Consider the following 27,428-nt stretch of genomic DNA (forward strand, 5'->3'; position numbering starts at 1 on the left):
GCCCTAGAAGCACTGCCTTGTGACAGCGAGCATCGACACAACCATCACCACCACAGAAACCACGGCAACTGTTGTTTACAGTGATTACTTTTCCATTCCAGAACATCCCTCTGTGTTGGTTTGAGTTCCATTCCAGAATGTTGCTAATCCAACTGAAAGCAGATCCCATCAAATCCTATTGTTCTGTAGGCTTGTTGGTGTTGAGGGAATAGGCCATTGTGAGAGATCATTCTAAGCTTTGTGGGAAACAAACATCTACAGGAATGCAGGAAAAAACTGTTTTCTCAGAATGGTTGTTGGGTCTTTGTGGTTTTTACGTTTTAAGATGCGACAGTTTGCATGACCAGGGGAATATCTGTGTGCTGTTCTGTTTGCAGTCTTGGTAGAGTGCGGAACGTTCTATCTCTCTGAAGACTCCGGAACATTTAGTTCCCTGCAGAAAATCACTTCCAGTTCTAATTGATGGGTCATAATGGGACACTAATTCTATTTCTATTGACTGGTAGGACTCCTTCCGGAACTCTTGCCATTGTTCCTGTCTTCATAAAGCACAGTATAATGAGTTTAAAAAAATGGAAATGCAGATATCTATCTAATAATCTCCTCCTGTTGCACCCCCTCCAGCCTCCTTCTCTGGACATTTTTAGGGACCACCCAAACAACCACCTTTCCCGAGGGCCCATGTTTGCACAGCCCTTTGGGTACTGATGACATCATCAATAGGTGCCGAGGAGACAGGAACACCTGGAGATAACTGTCTTCCCAGAATTCCCTGGTTGGACAAGAGCACAGCCTGGGTTTGGATTTATGATTCCACTGGTGGTGCCGTCTGTGTGTGTGTGCGTGTGTGTGTGTGTGTGTGCATGGATATAGTGTGTGGGTGTATGTGTGTGTGTGACTCTGTACCCTGGAGTACAGTATGGGGTGAGGTCTGATGATCAGGTCATATGACTGTGAATCTGAAGTGTGTATTGTTCTCCTCTGAGAACAGCTGACGAGAGAAGAGGGGTGTGTGTGTGTGTGTGTGATCATGGTAGCGATGTCACTGCCTTCCATCTTCTCACTTCATATGGTAATGATCATGCTACTGACATGCATGCATATGTGTTAACATATTCATGAGAGTGGCGTGTGCGTACATGCCTGTGTGTGTACATGTCTCCAGGTGTGTGTTTGTCAGGGGGTGAAGACATAAAATCAAAGCAGAGATCTGAGTGTTTGTGACCTGATTCTCATCTAGAGATTTGGTGTGTGTGAGAGGAGAGAACCCTTTCGCTTGGACTACATAAGGATACAAATCATGTATCCTGCCCATCAGAGTTTATGCAACATTCTAAAGTTGTACTCATGAATTGTTCATTTTCAAGGTTCCATTTTAGGCATTCTCTCCCTCTCTGCTCGCTCTCTCTCTCTCTGCTCTCTCTCTGCTCTCTCCTCTCCCTCTCTGCTCTCTCCTCTCTCTCTCTCTCTGCTCTCTCCTCTCTCTCTGCTCTCTCTCTCCCTCTCTGCTCTCTCTCCCTCTGCTCTCTCTGCTCTCTCTGCTCTCTCTCTCTGCTCTCTCTCTGCTCTCTCTCTTTTCCATTCTGCACCACCCACCTCTCTTTTCCTCGCTCTCTCTCTGCCACTCCATCTCTCTATCCCACCCTCTCCCTAAAACTCAATCTTGAGTGCTTTTCTGAATCAAGGGGCTTTCACAATGGAGCAGGAATGAGTTTTTTTTTAACCTAATCCTACCTCGTTGTCATGGTAATAACCCTACTCAAACGGGGCTATTGAAAACGTCCCACATGAAAGATGAATTTGAGGGGGCCAGTGTGATTTTGTGTGCGTATTGTGTGTATGTGCGTATTGTGTGTGTGTGTGCCTGTCTGAACGTGCGCCTGGTAATTTGAAGGCTGCAGATTTGGGCTGTAATCCCCTCTTTACAGGAAAGGAGTAGAAGAAGGAAAATGAGCGATGATGAAGAGAGTGAAAGGGAGGATGAAAGATGATGATGAAGAAGAGAAATGGTGAAGTGCTGCTGTAGCGTTGGTTGGCTGAATGACTGGCTGGTTGACTGACTAGATAGTTGGTTGGAAGGCTGTCTGGCTGACAGGCTGGTTGGCTGACAGGCTGGTTGGCTGACTGGTTGGTTGGCTGACAGGTTGGTTGGCTGACAGGCTGGTTGGCTGACAGGCTGGTTGGCTGACTGGTTGGTTGGCTGACAGGCTGGTTGGCTGACTGGTTGGTTGGCTGACAGGCTGGTTGGCTGACAGGTTGGTTGGCTGACAGGCTGGTTGGCTGACTGGTTGGTTGGCTGACAGGTTGGTTGGCTGACAGGTTGGTTGGCTGACAGGCTGGTTGGCTGACTGTTTGGTTGGCTGACAGGCTGGTTGGCTGACAGGCTGGTTGGCTGACAGGCTGGTTGGCTGACAGGCTGGTTGGGTGACTGGTTGGTTGGCTGACTGGTTGGTTGGCTGACTGTTTGGTTGGCTGACAGGCTGGTTGGCTGACCGGTTGGTTGGCTGACAGGCTGGTTGGCTGACAGGCTGGTTGGCTGACAGGCTGGTTGGCTGACTGGTTGGTTGGCTGACTGGTTGGTTGGCTGACAGGCTGGTTGGCTGACTGGTTGGTTGGCTGACAGGCTGGTTGGCTGACAGGTTGGTTGGCTGACTGGTTGGTTGGCTGACTGGCTGGTTGGCTGACAGGCTGGTTGGCTGACTGGCTGGTTGGCTGACTGGTTGGTTGGCTGACTGGTTGGTTGGCTGACAGGCTGGTTGGCTGACAGGCTGGTTGGCTGACAGGCTGGTTGGCTGACAGGCTGGTTGGCTGACTGGTTGGTTGGCTGACAGGCTGGTTGGCAGGCTGGTTGGTTGGCTGACTGGTTGGTTGGCTGACTGGTTGGTTGGCTGACAGGCTGGTTGGCTGACTGGTTGGTTGGCTGACTGGTTGGTTGGCTGACAGGCTGGTTGGCTGACAGGCTGGTTGGCTGACTGGTTGGTTGGCTGACTGGTTGGTTGGCTGACAGGCTGGTTGGCTGACAGGCTGGTTGGTTGGCTGACAGGCTGGTTGGCTGACTGGTTGGCTGACTGGTTGGTTGGCTGACAGGCTGGTTGGCTGACTAGTTGGTTGGCTGACTGGTTGGTTGGCTGACAGGCTGGTTGGCTGACTGGTTGGTTGGCTGACTGGTTGGTTGGCTGACTGGCTGGTTGGCTGACAGGCTGGTTGGCTGACTGGCTGGTTGGCTGACAGGCTGGTTGGCTGACTGGCTGGTTGGCTGACAGGTTGGTTGGCTGGTTGGCTGACTGGTTGGTTGGCTGACTGGTTGGTTGGCTGACAGGCTGGTTGGCTGACAGGCTGGTTGGCTGGCTGGTTGGTTGGCTGACAGGCTGGTTGGCTGACTGGTTGGTTGGCTGACAGGCTGGTTGGCTGACAGGCTGGTTGGCTGGCTGGTTGGTTGGCTGACAGGCTGGTTGGCTGACTGGTTGGTTGGCTGACAGGTTGGTTGGCTGACAGGCTGGTTGGCTGACTGGTTGGTTGGCTGACAGGCTGGTTGGCTGACTGGTTGGTTGGCTGACAGGCTGGTTGGCTGACTGGTTGGTTGGCTGACAGGCTGGCTAGATGGGCTCTCATCCCTCTATAGAACATTAGATGGATCGATCTCCCTCTTTTAAACGAAGCTGACATCAGGTCTCAGCATTAGTGATTAGATGGCTCTTGTTTGTCCATTACAACTCTCCCCTAGTGTTGAGAGTGCGTGCGTGTTTTCAGTGGACCACTGTATTAGGTGGGTAGGGGTTCAACAGGTCTGTTACCACGGAAACCACACTATCCATCAGAAGCCTGCTGATGTGATTGGTTGTGATGTGTTCCTTCCTGTTGTTAATGGACGCCTAAAAGGATGTTCTGATTCATGTGTTTTAACTGTCAGTATATTTCCCTCCCTCTTTCTACTCTTCCTCTCTCGCCCCTCTATCTCTCTCGCTCCTCTCTCTTCCTCTCTCTCTATCTCTCCTCCTCTGTCTCTGTCTCCTCCCTCCCCCCTCTCCCCTCCCTCCCCCCTCTCCCCCTCTCTTGCATCGCTCGTGGGATGAAAACACAGTCTGTTTTCAGAACAACACACAAGCAGAAGGGTCTTCAGCCACACCCAGACACACCCTCACACACAGACGCACACACACGACCGCACACATGCAGTCACACACACACACACCCTCACACACACACACACACACACACACACACACACACACACACCCTGTTTCTCTTCTCTCAGAGGATCTTTATGGTGTTTCTGTTCACGTCTTCATGCTCCCATCCCACGCGCTTGTTCCTGTGTGTGTGTGTGTGTGTGTGTGTGTGTGTGTGTGCGCGCGCGTGCGTGCGACAGAGGGCTTCAGTCACACTGATGATGTAAGGTTAGGGTTGTTTTGGATAATCTGACAGACTTTGTAGTTTTATGTAACATCACATCACCTTCCACAATCTCTCTCTCCCCTTATTCTCTCTTTTTCTCTCCCTCTCTCTCTCCCCCCTCTCTGAGCCTTCTGTCACACACAGGGCACAGAACCCTGGAAGGGGAAGTGACACAGGGCCGACACAGGAAGTAGACCTGTCACAATGACGAGAAGTCTAGAGAGAGAGAGGGAGGGACAGAGCAAGGGAGAGAAAGGTAGAGAGAGAGGATCTCATCTGTGCCAGACTACTGGGGTGTGACTCTCCCTCCTTCTCTCCTCCCTCCCTCCCTCCCTCCCTCCCTCCCTCTCTTGCTGGCTGCCAGAAGGGCTCTCAGCAGGACAGTAAAGGAGTGTTATGACACAACAAACACTCTAGAACATTCAGAACAAACACTCCAGAACATTCAGAACACACACACACAAAACATTCAGAAACTAAATACCACAAAATACCAGAGGAAGCCTTCAGCTTAGCCGTCTAACACAGTATCCCTGGAGGAGAGGTTTACACCCCAGAACCTCCACTATCCTACCCACAATCCTCTGTCCTTGTTGTTGTTGTGGAACAGGAAGTCAGCCCTCAGGGTCTCTTCTTCACTTCCTGTCCACACCGGTGCCTGCTTCCTGTCCCATCGAGCAACCGAGGAAAGTGTTACTGGTAACAGTCAAAGGTCACCTGGCAACCGTTTCCCTTCAAATCAGGCAGTTCATTATGGGATGAAACTGGGGTAGTCTTCCTATGCACTGTTTAAACGTCGTATAAGGACGTTGTTATGTACCCTGGTCTGTTTCAACAAGGCTTCAGATGAGATAGCTGTGTGTGTGTGTGTGTGTGTGTGTGCTCCTCCACTCCACGGCAGACAAAACCAATCAGTCTCACCCCACTGAGTCTCTGACCTGAGGCTGCACACACACACACACACAGATAAGAGAGCAGCCACTCAGTGGCTCTCTGAGAGAGTGTGTGCGTGTGTGTGTGTGTGCATCTTATCAATGTGAAAGCCGTTTTGTAGGCCGGAGTCAAGAATGATAAAAGTCCAGTTTCAGCTCATTTATGAAGTTATTACTGTACTACAGGTGCAACACGACTGGGATGAGAGGATGGAGGGGTGAGAGGATGGAGGGGTGAGAGGATGGAGGGGTGAGAGTATGGAGGGGTGAGAGGATGGAGGGGTGAGAGGATGGAGGGGTGAGAGGATGGAGGGGTGAGAGGATGGAGGGGTGAGAGGATGGAGGGGTGAGAGGATGGAGGGGTGAGAGTATGGAGGGGTGAGAGGATGGAGGGGTGAGAGGATGGAGGGGTGAGAGGATGGAGGGGTGAGAGGATGGAGGGGTGAGAGGATGGAGGGGTGAGAGGATGGAGGGGTGAGAGGATGGAGGGGTGAGAGGATGGAGGGGTGAGAGGATGGAGGGGTGAGAGGATGGAGGGGTGAGAGGATGGAGGGGTGAGAGGATGGAGGGGTGAGAGGATGGAGGGGTGAGAGGATGGAGGGGTGAGAGGATGGAGGGGTGAGAGGATGGAGGGGTGAGAGGATGGAGGGGTGAGAGGATGGAGGGGTGAGAGGATGGAGGGGTGAGAGGATGGAGGGGTGAGAGGATGGAGGGGTGAGAGGATGGAGGGGTGAGAGGATGGAGGGGTGAGAGGAGGAGGGGTGAGAGGATGGAGGGGTGAGAGGATGGAGAGGTGAGAGGAGGAGAGGTGAGAGGATGGAGGGGTGAGAGGATGGAGGGGTGAGAGGAGGAGAGGTGAGAGGATGGAGGGGTGAGAGGAGGAGGGGTGAGAGGAGGAGAGGTGAGAGGATGGAGGGGTGAGAGGATGGAGGGGTGAGAGGATGGAGGGGTGAGAGGAGGAGAGGTGAGAGGATGGAGGGGTGAGAGGATGGAGGGGTGAGAGGATGGAGGGGTGAGAGGATGGAGGGGTGAGAGGAGGAGAGGTGAGAGGATGGAGGGGTGAGAGGAGGAGAGGTGAGAGGATGGAGGGGTGAGAGGATGGAGGGGTGAGAGGATGGAGGGGTGAGAGGAGGAGAGGTGAGAGGATGGAGGGGTGAGAGGATGGAGGGGTGAGAGGATGGAGGGGTGAGAGGATGGAGGGGTGAGAGGATGGAGGGGTGAGAGGATGGAGGGGTGAGAGGAGGAGAGGTGAGAGGATGGAGGGGTGAGAGGAGGAGAGGTGAGAGGATGGAGGGGTGAGAGGATGGAGGGGTGAGAGGATGGAGGGGTGAGAGGAGGAGAGGTGAGAGGATGGAGGGGTGAGAGGATGGAGGGGTGAGAGGATGGAGGGGTGAGAGGATGGAGGGGTGAGAGGATGGAGGGGTGAGAGGATGGAGGGGTGAGAGGAGGAGAGGTGAGAGGATGGAGGGGTGAGAGGAGGAGAGGTGAGAGGATGGAGGGGTGAGAGGATGGAGGGGTGAGAGGATGGAGGGGTGAGAGGAGGAGAGGTGAGAGGATGGAGGGGTGAGAGGATGGAGGGGTGAGAGGATGGAGGGGTGAGAGGATGGAGGGGTGAGAGGATGGAGGGGTGAGAGGATGGAGGGGTGAGAGGATGGAGGGGTGAGAGGATGGAGGGGTGAGAGGAGGAGAGGTGAGAGGATGGAGGGGTGAGAGGAGGAGAGGTGAGAGGATGGAGGGGTGAGAGGATGGAGGGGTGAGAGGATGGAGGGGTGAGAGGAGGAGAGGTGAGAGGATGGAGGGGTGAGAGGATGGAGGGGTGAGAGGATGGAGGGGTGAGAGGATGGAGGGGTGAGAGGATGGAGGGGTGAGAGGATGGAGGGGTGAGAGGATGGAGGGGTGAGAGGAGGAGAGGTGAGAGGATGGAGGGGTGAGAGGAGGAGAGGTGAGAGGATGGAGGGGTGAGAGGATGGAGGGGTGAGAGGATGGAGGGGTGAGAGGAGGAGAGGTGAGAGGATGGAGGGGTGAGAGGATGGAGGGGTGAGAGGATGGAGGGGTGAGAGGATGGAGGGGTGAGAGGATGGAGGGGTGAGAGGAGGAGAGGTGAGAGGATGGAGGGGTGAGAGGAGGAGAGGTGAGAGGATGGAGGGGTGAGAGGATGGAGGGGTGAGAGGATGGAGGGGTGAGAGGAGGAGAGGTGAGAGGATGGAGGGGTGAGAGGATGGAGGGGTGAGAGGATGGAGGGGTGAGAGGATGGAGGGGTGAGAGGATGGAGGGGTGAGAGAGGTCAAGCCTTAGATTCACTCATCCGTTCAAGTATGTCAACTGTCACAAGGGCTGCATGATCATCCAAGCTTTACACACACACACACACACACACACACACACACACACACACACACACACACACACACACACTTCACACACACACACACACACACACACACACACACACACACACACACACACACACACACACACACACTTCACACACACACACACACTTCACACACACACACACACACACACACACACACACACACACACACACACACACACACACACACACACACTTCACACACACACACACACTTCACACACACACACACACACACACACACACACACACACACACTCACACACACACACACACACACACACACACACACATGTGCAATCAGCCAAGTCCTCCTGTCCCAAGCTGAACCATGTTGTGCTAGATGAGCAGCACCGTAGTCTACTAAATGACCACTACTGCGCACATATTTACTCAATCAACATAATATCTCCTCATATCTCATTATGTATCTATGTTGTTTATTCTCCATGTGTTCAGTGGGTCTTGATATTGTTTCATATTCTTGGAAACATTTAATCTCCTTTTTCTTTGTAAATGTCTTCATGTGTGCGTCGCATAGCCAGCAGTCTTTCTGTGTTTGAATGAGAAGTGAACCAGAGCTAAGAGCCGGGTTTCACCAGCAGTAACCATCCCTCGTTCCAGGAAAGAGGAGAAAAGAAAAGGGAGAGCGATAGAGAGAGAGAGATGAAGAGTGAGAGAGAGTGAGGGAGAGAGAGAGAGAGAGGGAGACAGCGAGAGAGAGAGATGAAGAGTGAGGGAAAAAAGAGTGAGACAGAGAGAGGGAGAGAGGGGGAGGGGAGAGAGGGAGGGGGGGGGAGAGAGAGAGGAAGACAGAGACATAGGGAGAGAGAGGGGGAGGGGGGGAGAGAGAGGGAGGAGGGGGGGAGAGAGAGAGAGAGAGGGAGGAAGACAGAGAGACATAGGGAGAGAGAGGAATAAGGAATAACAGCATGTCCTCCTCTTCTTTTGTCCCATTGGCCGAGGGCCTGGCGCCGGAACGCGATGACATCACACAGCAGGGTTCTCTCGCCTCCGTATCCCTAGCAACAGGTCGACCGACTGGCCGGCGTCGGTGATTGTGTCTGTCCCGGGAGTGTTACAGAGAGAGAGTGTGTGTGTGTGTGTAAGTGAGTGTGTCTGTGTGTGTGGTTGATCTCACAACTTCTCCCTTGGGAGAAGCTATCTATCACTCTCTCTTTCTCTCTTTTGGCCTTTCTGTGTGTCCCATGTGATTATCTCTCCCCACCTCTCCACTGCCCTTCCTCTCCATCCTCTCATCTCCTCTCTTCTGGCATCCTGTGTAGCAAGGTTGGAGGAAGGAGAGAGGAGAAGGAGAAAGGATGGAGAGAGGGAGGAAGGAGAGAGAAAGGATGGAGAGAGATGATAGGGAATTGGGCCAATAATCCTGTTGTAGTGGAGTCAGGAAGCTGTGTGTGCGTGTGTGCGTGTGTGCGTGTGTGCGTGCGTGCGTGCGTGCGTGCGTGCGTGCGTGCGTGTGTGTGTCAGAAAGAGAAAAGATCTGTTTAATCAGGCATAGTAAGGGCAGCTTTCTTACAAAGGACCCCTACAACCATAAGAACAGCTCTACATTTATGATCTCCAGAATGAAGAAAGTGATGGGGGGGGAGAGTGGGAAAGGCAGGGTGGCAGAGAGAGAGAGAGAGAGAGAGAGGGAGGGTAGAAAGAGGGAGGTGAAGGGAGTGAGTGAGTGAAGGGATAGAGAAAAAACGTTTGTTGTCATGTCAATAAATAATAGAATGAAATTGGGAAAGAGGGAGAGAGGAAGAGGCAGAGAGAGGGAGAGAGGAAGAGGCAGAGAGAGGGAGAGACAGGAAGATCTATGTTCTCCTTTGATGATCTCAGTAACTGAGGTCTTTTCACTGTGCTGTGATTAATCTCCCCCTCTTTTCATGTCTCTCTTCCCCTCTCTCCTTTCCACCTCTCTTCTTTCATCCACCTCTTTAGTCACCAGAGAGAGACAGCAGGTCACCAGGCAAAACACTCTCCTCTCCTCCTCTTTCTTCTCCTCTCTCCTTCTCTTCACAGGATAACACAGTCAATGGTTAGACTGATAACATTGAGTTGAGACACGTTCTCTCTCTCGCTCTCCCGCTCTCTCTCTCTCCCTCTCCCTCTATTTTTCTGTATTCTATTTTCTTTTGTACTGATCACACTCCCTGGTGTGTGTGGGGAGGTCTAATTGACAGCTAAACAGAGGAAGAAGGCTAAGAAGTGTGTGTGTGTGTGTGTGTGTGTGTGTGTGTGTGTGTGTGTGTGTGTGTGTGTGTGTGTGTGTGTGTGTGTGTGTGTGTGTGTGTCAGGACACCCTCCCCTGGGTGTAGGGGGAGTGAAGGTCAGTAGAAAGGTCCTGAGTTTCAACTGGAGCATTTAACTGCATCACCAAGATGAATGGAAATAGAATTGACCCCGGACACACACACACACACTACATGTCTTGCCACGTTACTTATCCATTTATCACTGTCTGCTTTTACAAAAGGAAACACACACACACTCCTACCTAACAATTACATACTCCATTCTCTGTCCCCCTTTGATGAGGTCACCAACCCCGCTAGCACCCCGGTGCTAACCTGCGATGCTAGTGCGGCCTGCACTGAGATGCGTTGACAGAGCTGTGCTAATGTTAGCGCTGGGACAGCAGGGTGCTAGCAGGCACTCAGAACCAGCTGGGGAGCAGACTGCACCACCAGGCTGTGCGTGTGTGTGCGTGCGAGCGCGTGCGTGTGTGTGTGTGTGTGCGTGCGAGCGCGTGTGTGTGTTGGGTAGGCTGTTTCGACTGACCAACAAAGTAAAGAACTCTCTTTCTCCCTCCCTCAGGCCCACGAGCCTGACAGGAAATGCCCCTGTTCTACTTCCTGTATCCTGTAGCCTTCCAGACCATAACCTGGAGTCTGTTACCAAGAGCAACATCACTCTACCTCCTCCTTATTGGTTTGACAAGTGAGTGACTCATCGATCACGGTCCAACAAAGACCCCCAAAACACACACTCACACTTTTGTACTCAGAGAGAATCTTAAACCAATACACCGTTGCAAAGTTAATCTAAAAGTTCTACAGTGATGTTTGAACATGGATTGTTGTGAACTGTTTCTAGTTCACGATCAGGGATTCTTTTATTTTCTGGGGTTATCCGTCAAGGGAGTGATTGAGTGATTAAATGTGTTTACTTAGTGTGCATGCACACACACACACACACACACACACAGCTGCACACACACACATACACACAGCCACACACACAAATAATATTTCAGACATGACTCATCGATGCCTTCGAGGTTCATGGACTGCGCTAAAGAAACTGTCACCCTGTTATCCCAAGCGTTGAGTTTAATCTCAATCCAAGGACATAATCCCTGGGATTAGCAGCCCCCCTAATCTAGCAGTGGGACTAGAAAGCCTACTAAAGACACTACCACTAATGATACTAACCCTCACACACTGTCATCAGTAGTTTGTACTCTACACTCAGAAACACACACACAGACACAGACAGGATAAACAGCCCTATTCTTTATCTACACTCAGAAACACACAGACACAGACAGGATAAGCAGCCCTTTTCTTTAGCTGTTATGATCCGTTGTCATCTCAGTGCAGCAGATTAGAAGATATTGATTAAAACCACACTGGTGGTTTTACAGAGCAGATTTGCATTTAAACATGTTAAATTTCATGTAGATTATGGAAAACAATGCAATCCACCAGTAGACACGAGGCTAGGCTAAGCTAGGCTGTAGAAGCCCCTGAAAATCACGTTAGGCAGGATAAAATAACAGCCACATACCCCTGCAGCTATGCTATGCTATGAAGGCTAGGCTAGGCTAGGATAGCTAGCAGGTTGATGTCCACTTGGGTAGACTTGGCTAAGGTAACTAGCTTCAGCTCCCTAGTTCTGTACCCCTACCATTGTGCTATGCTAGGCTAGCCTAGGCTAGGCTAGCTGGGATCAGACACCCTATGGTGAACAGTGGCACTAATGCCAGACAAACAATCGTCTCACCAGACAAGCTTCCTGTAAGCGTCTGAGTGTTCTGGAAAAGAACAACAACAGCCAGAAGCAGCTTTGGTGATGAAAACACCAGAGACTGCCTCATTCCGGAACCCTGCCCCGGTTCTAGAATCCTCTGTGTAGAACTTTGGGATCACAGCTCTAGTTCTAGAACTCCCATGTTCCCCTTCACTCTGACGGCATCACCAGGGACAAGTGACATCAAAATCAGGTTAGGAAAACTGGACAGACACACACACAAACTTGAACATTAACTCCCCCCTCCCTCCCTCCCTCTCTCTCTCTCTCTCTCTCTCTCTCTTTCTCTCTCTCTCTCTCTCTCTCTCTCTCCCCCTCTCTCTTTAATGACCTGTACTAATGATTAAGCTACTAGAGGATTATGTTAGTCCAGTGTGTGACAGCTCTGCAACTAGAACCCATTCTGTCACTGATAATATTCCTCTCTCTCTCATCATCATAATATCTCTCTCTCTCCCAGTCTCTCTCCTCTCATCATCCCTCCTTCTCTCTATCTCTTGTTCAGTCTCTGATAAGGTCTGGCTGTCCTCACTCCTTCTCCAGTGACACTATCCGGTGTCTGTCCAGACCTGGATTTGTGCAACTGGCAGCCATCTTGGATCCACATTGCAGGCTTGGCTGTGAGCCAACATGGCAGATGGGTGGTGTCTTCCCAGCCCTGCTCCTCTTCTCCTCTTACCTGGAGATGAGGATGTAGAGGTGGTCTCTCTCTCCCTCTCTCTCTCTGTATCTCTCTCTCTCCCTCCATCTCACTCTCTTCACATTCTCCAACCCCCGTATCTGTCTCTTTCATCTCTCTCCTCTCCGTATCCCTCTTTCTCTCCCAGAGCGGAATGTGTACAAGCGGTTGCCATGGTAGCGATATGAGGCTACTATGAATGAACAAAAGCATAGAGAAGATGGAGAGGAGAGACAGAGGGAGAGAGAGGGTGAGTGTGAGAGAGGGAGAGGATGAGTGAGGGAGAGATCCACAGCCTGCCATATCAGATTTTATATTTTGGTGAAAAAAGGAGGAGAGGGGGAGGTAAGGAGGGGGAGTTGAGGGGGAGGGGGAGGTGAGGGTGAGGGGGAGGTGACGAGAGGGGGAGGTGAGGAGAGTGGCAGGAGGGGGGAGGGAGGGAGGGAGGGCTAGTTTGGTGAAACACTAATGGAGCCAGACAGGGGGATGGTGAAGGTTAGGCTGGTTTTCAAGAAGCAAAAAATCATTTTAGCCTTCGAGTGAATACATGTTCTCCATGCAACAGCTTGTCATGTAAAATGACTGTGTTTAATAGTGACAGGACACTGACCTACAGGGATAGAACCAGCTATTCTCATGCTAATGATTATCTCATAATGAACAGAAAGCACCTTTAAACCAACCTTATCATTAAAAACAGAAAGAGGCATTGTGTGTGTGTGATTAAGATCCCTGATCAAATCTGCCTTTAAATCCAAACAGTGCATCACAGTATAGCTGGTGGCAATTCCTTTTTGTGTATTAAATCAAACGGTCTCTGGCCTTGTTCCTTCATTTTAAGAATGGATTGGTGTGTTTGGTTTGTACCCCAGGGCAGTTCAGACACAGTAGGATTCAATTAACGGCCAATTAAAACTTGTGAACTGAGACGGGCCAGTCTTAAGCAAATATAATTAGTCCAATTAAATCACTGAGGGGCTGGGGGCACCAGTGTGTGTGAATGTGTGTGCGTGAATTTACATTTTAAGTGTGTGTATGTGTGTGTGCATGTGTGAATTTAAGTTTTAAGTGTGTGTGTGGGGGGGGGGGTTATATTCCCTCTCTCCTGGGGACTGGATGAGCTCAAGGCTAGATCAACGAAGGAAGGAAGGATGTGATGTTTTTGGACATTTACCCATTTTTCTGCTCTCGTTTTCTTGCCCTCTCTCTTTTCATCCCTCTTTTTTTCTGTGGTGATCCGACAGCTGATGAACTAGTGTCAGGGTGGATATACTGCTGAGAGAGAGGGGGAAAGAGAAATAGAGAAGGAGAGAAAGAGGGAGGGAGATAGTGAGAGACAAATAGAGAGAGACAAATAGAGAGAGGGAGAGTGCATTTAAACTGGTTGATACCAGTGTTCTATGTGAGAACGTTTGAGTTTGACGGTACACGGTGGATATTTGGGTTCTTGTTTTGAGGCTCGACCTCCTTTTAATCAGCCCTAAATAACCTCAAAGCCTCTTAGACCCCACAGAGAGTACTGCTGGAGTCCTAGCAGGTCTCACTGGTGTGTGTGTGTGTGTGTGTGTGTACTGCTGGAGTCCTAGCAGGTCTCACTGGGGGGTATGTGTGTGTGTGTGTGATCCTTTCTCCAGCCATCTGGAACACTTTCTAAAAACTGATTATTTTTTTCCATAAGTAACATAATTACATATTTAAGACCCGTATGGTTTATCCATCTTTTCATCCCTCTCATCGCTCGTTAGAATCCTGTCTCACAGCCCCTCTCTTCCCTCCTCTCCTCCCCTTCTCTCTCCTTCTCCAACTCATCTCTCAGCCCTTCTCTCCCCTCCTCTCTCCCTTCCTCTCCTCTCCAACTCATCTCTCCTATCATCTCCAGTGTCAACACCTTTCTCCTCCCTCCCTTCCTCCTCCTCATCCCTCCATTCCCCTCCTCCCGTCCTCCTCATCCCTCCATCACCCTCCTCCCGTCCTCCCTCCATCCCCCTCCTCCTCTCTGACGTTTATCCATATTCATGGCTTGATTACTGAGGCTGATCGTTTGTACACATCTCTCACCTAACATTGCCTCTGTCTTTCCCTCTCTGTGTCTCTCTCTGTGTCTCTCTGTGTCTCTCTGAGTGAGTGGTGAGTGGGTGGGGGGGTGGATGTTGGTTGGTGGAGGGAGAGGGGGTCTACAGCCATGTGGTTTCCCAGAAAACAGAAACATGTTTGTTATCCTTTGATCTGCATGTCTGTCATTGTTCATCTCATAATCTGTCTTTCACACGTCCCGTAATCTGGCCTCAGCAATTATCCCAGGAAATACCCCATAATCTGGGAGTGTATAGTGCAATTATGACTGTCAATGATCTCTTGTCTGTGTGTGTGTGTGTTTCCTCCTGTGTTTCTGTGTTTCCTCTTGTGTGTGTGTGTGTGTTCTCCTGTGTGTGTATGTGTGTATGTACGTGTGTGTGTGTATGTGTGTATGTACGTGTGTGTGTGTATGTGTGTATGTACGTGTGTGTGTGTGTGTGTGTGTATGTACGTGTGTGTGTGTATGTGTGTGTGTGTGTGTGTGTGTGTGTGTGTGTGTTCTCCAGTTCAGCCACAGTCCAGCAGTTCCTCTAATTACTAGGGATCGTTGTTGTGAGGTGAGTGAGCTCTGTGACATTCTAATCTTCCACCTCACACTCCAACAATACACACTCTAAACCTAGACCATTCACACACACATACATTCACACACACACACATTCACACACATACATTCACACACATACACACACACACCAAGCGGTAAACCACAACACCCGCCAAAAATCCCAATGTGTTCTTAATCACAGCTTAACCTCCCCTTTTGCCCCCCCACCTCCTCCCTGCCCCCCCACACACCTCCTCCCTGCCCCCCCCCCTCCTTCCAAGAAAAAACAAGTCATTAGTGAAGGTAGCCCTCTATTCACACAGCAACCTCATTTCCCCCTCTAGCCCTCCTCACTTGTACACAATCTAAAGACTATCACTCAGATTTAAGAAACGGGGGCTCATCGTAGAGGGGTTCAGGGTGGCATAATCTGCTTAATGTTAACCAGGGCATCATCTTCATCAGGCCTTAATAATTGATAGTCCCCATCTGGCTGTTTGTGTGTGTGTTTGTGTGTGTGTGTGCAATGATGGCGATGATTGTCAGACACTGTCTGTAGTTGAGCCAACAAACAGCTGAGAGAAAGAGAGATAGAGAGACTTTTGATGCTCTTTATTGAGACATTCTCACGTTAAATCCACTTGGCTAAAACAATCCTTTTCTGTTTTCAGAGAGAGAGAGAGAGGGAGAGAGAGAGGGTGAGAGAGAGGGAGAGAGAGAGAGAGAGAGGGAGAGAGAGAGGGAGTGAGAGAGAGCTCCCTTCAGCACCAACTTCCTTTTTCATTTAGTTAATGAAAGCTGTTAGTGTAATGAGTAAGTTTGTGTGTGTGTGTGTGTGTCCTCTTGCCCCCAAGGGCACTGGTGCCAAAATCTCTTAGTGACCCCCTTCTCCCCCCTCCTCCCATCTGCTGTGTAAACTAAGTTAGACTAACTACACGGATGGATTGATATATAAAGGGATGGATGAGTGGATGAGTCATATGTTTTCCTGTGTCTTCCTGCATAAATTAATTTCTGATCCAATCATTTCTCCTTACAGCTGCTGCTCTCACAAAAGGTTGTGTATGTATGTGTGTGTCTCTCTGTGTGTGTGTGTGTGTGTGTGTGTGTGTGTGTGTGTGCACGCCCTGACATCATACTATTTCCTTGTCCCTCTCCATAGGAGCATCCATTTGTATCAGACATGGTGTCACACACACACACACACACACACCCTCCCTAACACACACAAACCCACACACACACACACCCTCCCTAACACACACACACACACATTAACCAAATGTGTGCAGGGTCATGGTTTGAAGCCTCCTAGCAACACGGTATGAATGACAATGTAAGTAACCGTGACAATCCCTTTAAGACATGCCCAACACTCTGATTGGTTCCTGTGTCTGATTTATGTGCATGTTAGTGTGTGTGTAGAGTAGTGTAGAGTGTGTGTGTGTGGATGTGGGTTGTGTGTGTGGACACATGAAAACATATTAGACCTCATAAAATCTTTGAAAAGTATGGGTCACCATATTGGGGGCTCAAATGTATCTATAGCATACATTTTTTCAGTAATGATTTGATTATAGTTATGTTTAATCTTAATATTAAGTATTTATCATGACCGCTATGACTTCACCTGCCCTACAGGGGGCGCCAACACACATTAGCCACGCCCCTCGCCCTCAGTTCATTTCCTGTCGTCCACCAAAGTCAACAATGATGGACGAGCTCAACTTCAGACACATTCTAATGAGTTCGCTCTCAGCGCCTCACAATAGGTGCAGGCTCGGGTCCACGCGTTCTGTTTGCTGTTTAAATTCCAACGGTTCCAACGTCTTGATCTGTATATTTGTCTTTCTTTCTGTTCTCTCTCTTACCTCTGACCCCCTCTTCATCTCTTTTGTTCCTCCTCTCTTTCTTTCTTACTCCTAGTCCTCCCTTAATCCGCGCCCCTGACCCTCTGCTTTTGTCCTCGCGGCGGGTACAAGTCTGCACTCCTGCCCCGTGAAATCGGGGGAGTCACCAGTCACCCACGCGCCCCCTGTGATGTTGTAGTTCTCGCGCAGATTAAAAGAGGGAAAGAGACAGATGGGTGCCGGGTTGAGTCTCTGTAGCTGAGCCGACGTCTTTATAAGTAAGCAGACATCGCGCTCCCTTACTCCCCTTCACCAGACACTGAAAACACTCTGAGGATTTGACGCTGGCGTTTATCCGACACTTGTGTCTAATTATCCTTCCTCCAGCGAGCCTACTGTTCAGTCCTCATTGCACGAGCCCACTTTGACAGGTGCCTCGAGCCAGCGAAAGATAGGTTTATAAATGGACATTAATTTATCTATCACGTTTAGGCTACACCCTTTTGAAATGTATTAAAATATACGATTTCGTTTATTTATCCTGCTTTGGTTGTAATCAGAACTAAACTGTCCCAATGAAAATTATGCGTTAGTGAGTTTCAATAATAAGTTTTATTACGAGCATATAAAGCCTGGAGTCATGTGACATCATACCTGTTGTCCTCTCTTGCACGCGGGGCGGGGCACGAGACTGGCTCAGCCGTGAGACCGACCGAGCGCTCGAGCAGCAAGCAACACAGAAACAGCGAACAGGCTACATCTCGGTTTTTACAACACACTCATTCCGGTTTTGCCGGTTGTTATGTTGTTGCGTGGAGATAGACTTGATACATTTTCAGGGTTTCGTAAAAAGGAATATATCTGCATGTTTAAATCCGGACGTTTTTTTTTCCAGCCCTGGGACAGCTCGAGCCAGGGGATTCGGACCGGAGAGAGAGAAAGAGAGAGAGAACGACTCGCGCCTGTGTTTCCCTGAAGGAGCTCTCTGTAGAATGGACGTGATTGCAGAACGGAAACCATGCTGAAAAAAATCCATAACTTTGTCTTACTTTGCACGGAGTTGATAGTGAAGATGACTTACACGTAATTATACAATTTGCATAAAGAAAGACTTTTCGCCATGTTTAATTCTTCCGTTGGTTACACTTGACAATGATCTTTGAACGCGCGCGCTCTTGTCAGTTCTTATCAGTCCAGAGAGACTGCCGCTAAGGCATATTTTTTGGGGTGTTGAATATATTCTAGGTTGCTTGAGATTACACCCTGTGCGTGCGCTTTACCGAGCAGCGACAGCTCACCGTTCACTGGAAGTAGACCGGGGATTAGCCTACAGAGCCCGCACTGCACGAGCATGTCACGGAGCTAAGAACGGGACCTTGCCGTTTAAACCCCCGGTCCAGGAGAGGCACCTGCACTTCAGTTGACATGACGGCGCTCGGCTGGCTGGCGTTCAGACTGCTCGCGCTCTGCCTCTTCCTCTCCGGTTCCCAAACAGCGACCCTGGCGAGTCTCGGAGGTGAGTGTTTGTCCAGTTCTTCGGTGGACTAAAACCGATTTAAGCTACACAACGTGGAGAAACACACAGTCGTGGTGAATAATGGTGACGTTGTTGTCCGTGGAGTCCGCTGTACAGAAAATGATTCAGGGGGTTGTGTTTAGTGAACCGGTGGAGCCAAGCGCGAGACAACACCTGGGTATCCTGCATACAGACTGATAGATCATGACAAGATTTAGTCCAGAAAGGGAGATGTCATTTCTCTTTGTAACATTAACAGGCCTAATTCCAAATCTCTAGCTATTTTTTCCCGTTTAGTTGCACGGTACGGACCTGACAGGAATTCTGGAATCTTTGGGATTCTATTGAGATTTGGAATCTGTCACTCACTGTTCTTCTGTATGCGTCTCGTGAGTCCGGTGGCTGTTTGATTATGAACAGGTGTGAGACCGGTATTAATCTGTCAACTGCAGCTTTCTCAGTGATGACACGACCATGGGTGGGCTTGTGTGTGTGTGTGTGTGTGTCGAGAGATCTCACATGCTTTTACCACACCTTTTTTGGCTGTGTCTGTTTTGTTGCAATCAGTGCCCTTGAGTTTGTAACTTGGAGAGAGAGAGACATTGGGAAACAGAGAGAGAGAGAGACACTGGGAGACAGACAGAGAGACACATTGGGAAACAGAGAGAGACACTGGGAGACAGACAGAGAGACACATTGGGAAACAGAGAGACACTGGGAAACAGAGAGAGAGAGAGACAATGGGAGACAGAGAGAGAGAGAGGCAATGGGAGACAGAGAGAGAGAGAGAGACACTGGGAGACAGACAGAGAGACACATTGGGAAACAGAGAGAGACAGAGACTGGGAAACAGAGAGAGAGACACATTGGGAAACAGAGAGAGAGAGACAGAGAGAGACACTGGGAAACAGAGAGAGAGAGACAGAGAGATACCACAGAGGATTCTCTCTGTGTTGTGTCCGAGTGTGGAGACATAGAGCGGATGGGACTGGAGCAGCAGTCTAACAGTCTCCCCTTTGTACCCGTGACCCTGGAGGTCTCCGCCAGTCTCTCGTGCTTTCCGGTTCCAGAGAAACAAGTCGTTAGCATGCGCTCCAGACAGCATATCCACCACAACAATACAATAAGCCAGCCAAATAGAGAGGCTAAAACCGTCTAGAGAGAGCTGTAAGTGATAGTTATGTCTTGTATATACGTGGAAACCTCGCTCGCTCTTGCTCCCTCCCTCCCTCTCTCTCTGTCTCCATACTCATACTGAGAGCACCATCTGTTTGGCGGTGGCTACGTGGACTATACCGGGGCATGTGACCGGCGCAGCGGGTAAGGAGGAGATTTAAAGATTTGCGCCACGTACGTTGACAACTTAGCCCGCTCTGCTGCGTTGCATGGCGTCAGACGGAGGTTCTAGAACGCATTGGATGCTTTTCGGGGGCGCTTTAGAATACCACATAGAACGGTACCAGGCGTGGTGGGAGCGTCGGGGAACCGTTTAGCGCTCCGTCCTGTGAGAGCAGAGGATGATGGATGAATGCAGTGTCCCTGCAGTCGGAGCCCAGCTCCGGTGATCCACGCTGCAAGCGCTCATCCGTCCAGTTGCAACGAAGACCGAACATGTCAGAGGTTTTAGAGAAAAGAAGATTGTCAACTGTCAGACTGTTCGCAGTTTATGAAGTCACATATGGCCTGTTTATGTGACATGCTGGGTGACAGATGTGTGTGTGTTTTGAAAGGGTGGATGTTGACACATTGTAGGCCAGGACAGCCTGTGTGACAGTGTAGCTGTAGGTAGAACACTGTGGAGGGAGGGAGAGAGAGAGGGAGGGAAGGAGAGAGGGAAGGGAGGGAGAGAGAGGGAAGGAGAGAGAGAGAGAGGGAGGGAGGAGAGAGAGAGGGAAGGAGAGAGGGAGGGAGGGAAGGAAGGAAGGGAGAGAGAAAAAGATGGAGCAAGAGAGGGAGGGGAATAGAGAGAGGGAGAAAGAAAGAAAGAGGAATCCTCTTGCATAAGGGTGTTTGTTTTATTCACTTGAAGCTTACAGCAGATGGACATGTGCTTGGAGAGTATTATGGTCTGTCGTCATGATCCAGCCTGTCAACATTAAAGCTGAGCATCCTGGTAGGAGAGTCAAACGAGGATGTGTGTGTGTGTGTTCATGCACCTGTGTGTGTGTGTGTGTGTGTGTTCATGAACCTGTGTGTGTGGGTTCATGCACCTGTGTGTGTGTGTGTTTGACACCTCTTCATGTCACCTGTCTGGTAAATACAGACTGTTCCCTGAAACCCTGTCATGACGACACACACCTGATCTGTTCTGAAACACTGTCATGACGACACACACCTGATCTGTTCTGAAACACTGTCATGACGACACACACCTGATCTGTTCTGAAACACTGTCATGACGACACACACCTGATCTGATCTCCAGCTGTACTGACTACGCAGTGGCAGTGGTGGCTGTTTGTATGAAATGTAACTTTGGATGAAATGGATGAATAACATGTAGAATGTAAGTCCAATCAATTGACCACCCAGTGTGTGTGTGTGTGTATGTGCGTTAACAGGAGCAGAAGGTTGCCCCCCCCCTCTATGTCCTGGTTCTAATGCCTTTCACATGAGTCTGCTTAGGGGGCCCTGACTGGGGGGGGGTCATACCACTGTGACATCACACACCACCTCACCACTGTGACACGCACCTACACTGGCTGAGGGAGGCTGGAGAGGCTGGGGAGGCTGGAGAGACTGGGGAGGCTGGAGAGACTGGGGGAGGCTGGAGAGACTGGGGGAGGCTGGAGAGGCTGGGAGAGGCTGGGGGAGGTTGACTGCTGAGGTAAACACATTTTTAAGTGACAGCTGTGAGCAGGAGCTGTCAGTATAGACCATTGAGAGAGAGAAAGCGAGAGAGACATAGAAGGAGAAAGAGAGAAAGGGAGAGGAGAGAGACATGGAAGGAGAGTGAGAGAGAGGAGAGAGATATAGAAGGAGAAAGAGATAGAGACATGGAAGGAGAGAGAGGAGAGAGATATAGAAGGAGAAAGAGAGAGAGGAGAGAAGGAGGGAGAGAGGAGGGGTCATCTCATTGCTGTTTTGTCAGATTCATTCATAAATTCTTCAGGTTCCAGTCAAGTCTTCCATTGTCTGGTGGAGAATGTTTTTAACAGAAGCTACTGTCACTGCTGCGAGACACACACACACACACTATAGGCGTTTGATGATTATAGAGGTCATAAGGTCAAGGGTCGTTCATACAATCTACGTAAGCAGATTGCTTCACATTCCTTTGTATGTAGAACTCTGTATCTCTCTCCCTCCATCTCTCCCTCCATTCTCCATCTCTCCATCATCTCCATACTGTAGGCTGGTGATGAATGGTTAACTCACACACAGTCGAAGGTCAAGGATGTCGTAGGAGGTTTGAACGCTCGTGTCTTCCTCCATCCCTCCTTTTTTCCTCCTCTGTCATCCCTCTCTACTTCCCTCTCCTCTCTCTTCTTCCTTACTGTCCTCCCTCTCCTCTCTCCTACCTTTCTCCTCTTCTCTCCTCCTTCTCTTCTCTCCTCTTCTCTCGTATTCTCTCTCCTCCCCCTCTCCTCTTCTCTCTCCTCTTCTCTCCTATTCTCTCTCCTCTTCTCTCTCCTCTTCTCTCCTCCCTCTCTCCTCCTCTTCTCTCTCCTATTCTCTCTCCTCCCTCTCTCCTCCCTCTCTCCTATCCTCTTCTCTCTCTTCTCTCCTCCCTCTCTCCTCTTCTCTCCTCTTCTCTCTCCTCTTCTCTCTCCTCTTCTCTCCTCCCTCTCTTCTCTCTTCTCTCCTCTTCTCTCTCCTCTTCTCTCTCCTCTTCTCTCCTCCCTCTCTTCTCTCCTCTTCTCTCATCTCCTCACCTCTCCTCCCTCTCTCCTCTCTGTGTTCAGTGTATCATGAGAAGATCCATCCTCATCTACTCTAATCAGTATTGATCACACAGTCCTTGTTCCCAAGGTAACCCTAACCCTTCAGAACAGGAGGGTGTGTGTCCAGACAGTCAGGGAGATAGAGGTCACAGTCGAGACCAGGAGGTCAAGGGGGTCTCCGTGACTACGCTGACAGCCTCCGCTTAACCCTCGGCTCTCCAACAACTGCGATTGGTCTGAACCGGAGTACGGCCAATCAAATTGAAGAACTCCTCTGGGAGTTGGCCTGAGACACATTTGCACAAATTGATTGGCTGGTAAATAAGACTCATCCATTGATTGGTTGACCTACCTGCCTGCCTGTTATTTGTTTGACAAATTAAGGTTGATTAATAAATGAGTGAGCAGGTTCTGGGGTCTAAGTTTAGGGTTGTGATTGCAGACTTGTAGTTGTGGGGTCTGTAGTTCCAGGATGTCAGTGTGACCTGAAGGCCAGACAGGCTCCTACAGTAACAGCAGTGTGACCTGAAGGCCAGACAGGCTCCTACAGTAACAGCAGTGTGACTGTAGTGTGACAGGCTCCTGACTGGTCTGACTCAGCTCTCAGACCAGTCAGAAGCACACATGTGATGCAGCCAGGGGTTATGTGTGTTCCTGCCGAACATACAGGAACAGTGTTTACAGTATGTCTGGGCCTGACCCTGCTCCTCCTGTCTGTCTGTGTGTGTGGGTGTGTGGGGAACACTTTATGTTAGTCTAAAGCTGTAATACGTCAGTTTGTCAGACAGACTCTCTCCATATCTCTCTCTCTGTCGCTTCCCCTCGTTTATCTCTGTCTGAATGAAGGAGGAGAAAAGGGGGAGTGGGAAGGAAACACACACACACGTGCACACACACACACATGCGTGCACACACACGTGCACACACACGCGCGCGCACACACACACGTGCACACACACACGTGCAAAAAAAAGAAAGTGAAAGCGGTGTAAGCACCCCCCTTCACTGCCCCCAGCAGCTCTCTGACGGAGCAGGTCTGACTGGAGGAACTGCAGCTGGGATGCTGGGAATGTTAAACACCTGAGTGTGTGAGAACACAAGAGAAGAGGGTGTGTCCTACAGGGGATGCAAATACACACATACTGTACTTACACACACACACACGCCCCCAGGGGAGAGTGTGTGTCATGCTGAGTTACTGCTACTGTTCTACATCTCATCAAGGTAACACACCTGGTGGTTATTAAGACCTTGTAAAAATCACACACACACACACACACACACATATACACCCCCCCCCCCGCCTCACACAACGCACACACACATTGTGATCTTTAAGTAGCTTCAAGAAGCCTGTTAATGACTAACCTGAATAAAACCACTGGCAAGGCTGCCCGTAGCTACCGTGTGTGTGTATATGTCTGAGTCATTCTATTACAAAGCTAGCCTTTCCTGTCTCTGTTGCAGTGTAGTAAATCATACCAGCCCAGCCCTCATCTTACTAAGTACCCCCCCTCTCTCTCTCTCTGTTTCTCTCTCTCTGTTACACACTACACACACACTACACACTGCCCGGCTGTTCTTCCTGTTCTGGTTTCTATGGTATTGGCTGGCATGGAACTATACGATGACAGGATTTCTAATGAATATTCCAAAGAACACACACACACACACCCTATTTTTACACACACACACACACTCTTTTACACACACACACACTCTTTTTTACACACACACTCTGACATGATGCTCCTACTCTGTGTGTATTGAATAGATCTTCCGTTGCAAACAGACATGGATCGATCGGTTAATGAAATCTCTTTCTCTCCCTCCATCTCTCTTTCTCTCCCCCCCTCCATCCATCCCTCCCTCCACCCCCCCCCCCCCTCTCTCCTCCCTCTCTCACAGTGCTAGTAGCAGCTAAACTCTAAAGTGTTCAGGCTCTAATGGAAACAGCCATGGAGAGACAAAGGGACACACACACTCATTTACATTTGAACACACATTTCAATTAGAGAGGATGTTGGGGAATTGAAACCCTTGTCCAATCTTCCTTCCTTTCATCCCCCGGTATCTGGGAGTGGGGACTGAGGGTGGTGTTGGAGCAGCTCTGAGGATGACCTGGTATCTGGGGACTGAGGGTGGTGTTGGAGCAGCTCTGAGGATGGGGGGATGAGATGGAGGAGAGAAACAGGAGGGTTTACCACAGGAGAGCTGGGAGGACTGGAATGGCCTTGCTATGCTATGCTATGCTATGCTATGCTATGCTATGCTATGCTATGCTATGCTATGCTATGCTATGCTATGCTACACACACACTTACATACACCTACACTCACACACATGCATACACACACTTACTTGAAGGCCATCTGGACTGTGAAGTCTGGAAGCAGACTGGGTCACACACACTGTCTGCGTTGATGGTTGTGTGTGTGTGTGTGTGGTTGTGGAATTAGAGGAAATTATAAAAGGGTGGAAAACAGGTTTTAACGATTTCATTTAGAATCTGTGATACAGATGGTCTGTCTCCCTCTCTCCTCTCTTTCTCCACCTTCTCTTTCTCTCTCCCCCTTCTCTCTCTCTTTCTCCCTCTATCTCCTCCTTCTCTCTTTCTCCCTCTCTCTCTCTTTCTCCCTCTCTCTCCCCCTTCTCTCTTTCTCCCTCTCTCTCATACATACATCTAACCGTAACACAATATCAACCATGAATTCATTAAAATCTTTCCTACCATTAATAGCATACAGGAATATATTAATTATGGTCAAAAATACCAGGTTAACCGTACAAAACAGGTGGAGGGGAGGAAAGTAGGGAGGGAGGGAGGGAGGGAGGATTGGAAGGAGAGAGAGCTATGTTTCAGAATGCTGAATAATGTGTTTTTGGAGAATGGAGTAACCTTGGTAAATTAGATCTTCCACTCCCACCCCCATGCACGCACACACGCATGCACACGCACACACACGCATGCACGCACACACGCACGCACACACACGCACGCATGCACACACGCATGCACACGCACACGCATGCACGCACACACGCATGCACGCACACACACATGCACGCACACATACAAACACGCACACACAGGCACCTACACAGACACACACTGATATTGGTTCAAGGCAGCCGTCCTGTAAAAGTAGATTAATTCTGATCCACATTATTGTAATTGAAGGTGTGGCTCTGTGTGTGTGTGTGTGTGTCAGTCCTGGGGGTATTGGCCCCAGACAGACACCAGGCTTTCATCTCTGTTTGATTTTACAATGAGGGACAGGTCTGGTAAGAGCTTCATTACAGACACACGAACACACCACACACGCACGCACACCACACACACACACACACCATACACATACCACACACACCAGACACCACACAGACATACACACCATACACACACCAGACACACACCACACAGACACACAGCCTTTTGACTTCACAGTGGGAACCTATTAATGGAGTCTGTGTTCCATTCAGAGCTTTATTAAGAAGAACACAAAAGGACCCAAACCATCTTCAGAGAGAGAGGGGGTGAGGGAGAGAGGGTGAGGGAGGGTGGAGGTAGTGGAGTCTTTGTTCTGTGACGCATCTTGATGACATCACAGTGGGATCTCATCAGCTAAGTGCCTTTATGTAGACAGCCATGCCAGGGAGCATTATGATGAATTAGATTATTGAGACATACACACACACACACACTCTCTCTCTCTCTGCACTGCTGTTTTGTGGTTTTGCTGGACAAACTTCAGACATTTGTCCATTTGTGTTCATGGGATGACACACACACACTCTCTCACACACACACCGGTCCTGTCTTTTACTAGTCACAGTCCAGCTAGGTTTTGACCTGTTCGCTGGATGAGTGTATTGTATAAAGCTGGTTAACAACTTCCTGTTGTTAGTTGTGAGTCTTTTATTTACATGATGTGTTTGGCTGGAAAACACCATCTATCTCCCTTTCTGTTCAGCACTTTACATAAACACACCCTGCAGCCACCCTGGTTCTCCTCTCCCTCCCTTTTGGAGAGAGAAAGATACAGAGAGAGGGGGAGGGAGGGAGAGACAGATAGAGGGATAGAGAGGTAGAGGGAGGGAGAGACAGAGAGGGGGGGAGGGAGGTAAGTGGATTAAGAGAGTTTGCACCCAGGCTCTGTTTAGGTTTGCTGGTCACTCAATATCAGTGTGCTAATGGACACAGTGTGTGTGTGGGCATGCATGTGAGTGTGTGTGGGGGGGGGGGGGGGGGGGGGGGGGGGCGGTCCAGGGTTGTGACTAGTGTTTCTGGTTCTGTTCAGTTGGCCTTGTTTCTATCAGCAGCTGATAAAGGGTACACACACACACACACATACTGGCCATTGCCAGGAATGAGCTAACAGTAATTAACCTAGCTTCGGCCTGTGCTGGCCAAGGTAACACACACACAGAGACACACACACACAGAGACACACACACACAGAGACACACATACAGAGACACACACACACAGAGACACACACACACAGAGACACACATACAGAGACACAAACACACAGAGACACACACACACAGAGACACACATACAGAGACACAAACACACAGAGACACACACAGAGACACACACACACAGAGACACACACACAGAGACACACACACACAGAGACACACACATACAGAGACACAAACACACAGAGACACACACAGAGACACACACACACAGAGACACACACACAGAGACACACACACAGAGACACACACACACAGAGACACACACACACAGAGACACACACACAGAGACACACACACACAGAGACACACACACACAGAGACACACACACAGAGACACACACCCACAGAGACACACATACAGAGACACACAGAGACACACACACACAGAGACACACACACACAGAGACACACACACACAGAGACACACACACACAGAGACACACATACAGAGACACACACACACAGAGACACACATACAGAGACACACAGAGACACACATACAGAGACACACAGAGACACACATACAGAGACACACACACAGAGACACAGGTGACCTACTTTGCTGAATGTGTCTTTGTTCAGTTCTGCTCTCATGTTTCTGACAGGCTCCTCCTCCTCCTCAGGTAACACACACACCCACCCACAC

The 27,428-nt window shown here is 49.8% G+C and overlaps 2 protein-coding genes and 1 long non-coding RNA gene across 3 annotated transcripts in view; 2 read left to right on the top strand and 1 right to left on the bottom strand.

The window, feature by feature from the left end:
- Positions 1-27,428, bottom strand: part of cnpy3 (canopy FGF signaling regulator 3) — a 103,523-nt gene that overhangs the window by 30,338 nt on the left and 45,757 nt on the right. The gene's annotated exons all lie outside the window — the stretch shown is intronic.
- LOC134016026 (uncharacterized) lies at positions 8,676-15,054 on the top strand. Its single transcript, XR_009929376.1, has 3 exons — positions 8,676-8,794; positions 10,525-10,647; positions 15,001-15,054. It is a non-coding gene; the product is annotated as an uncharacterized LOC134016026 (long non-coding RNA).
- sema4f (sema domain, immunoglobulin domain (Ig), transmembrane domain (TM) and short cytoplasmic domain, (semaphorin) 4F) overlaps positions 17,605-27,428 on the top strand; it is an 18,527-nt gene continuing 8,703 nt past the window's right edge. The window contains exon 1 of the mRNA XM_062455459.1: positions 17,605-18,407. Coding sequence (XP_062311443.1) covers positions 18,317-18,407 — 91 coding nt within the window. The 5' untranslated portion in view covers positions 17,605-18,316. The remainder of the gene's footprint in view (positions 18,408-27,428) is intronic.

This window comes from Osmerus eperlanus, unplaced genomic scaffold (assembly GCF_963692335.1).
Source record: "Osmerus eperlanus unplaced genomic scaffold, fOsmEpe2.1 SCAFFOLD_53, whole genome shotgun sequence".
Taxonomy (NCBI): Eukaryota; Metazoa; Chordata; class Actinopteri; order Osmeriformes; family Osmeridae; genus Osmerus; species Osmerus eperlanus.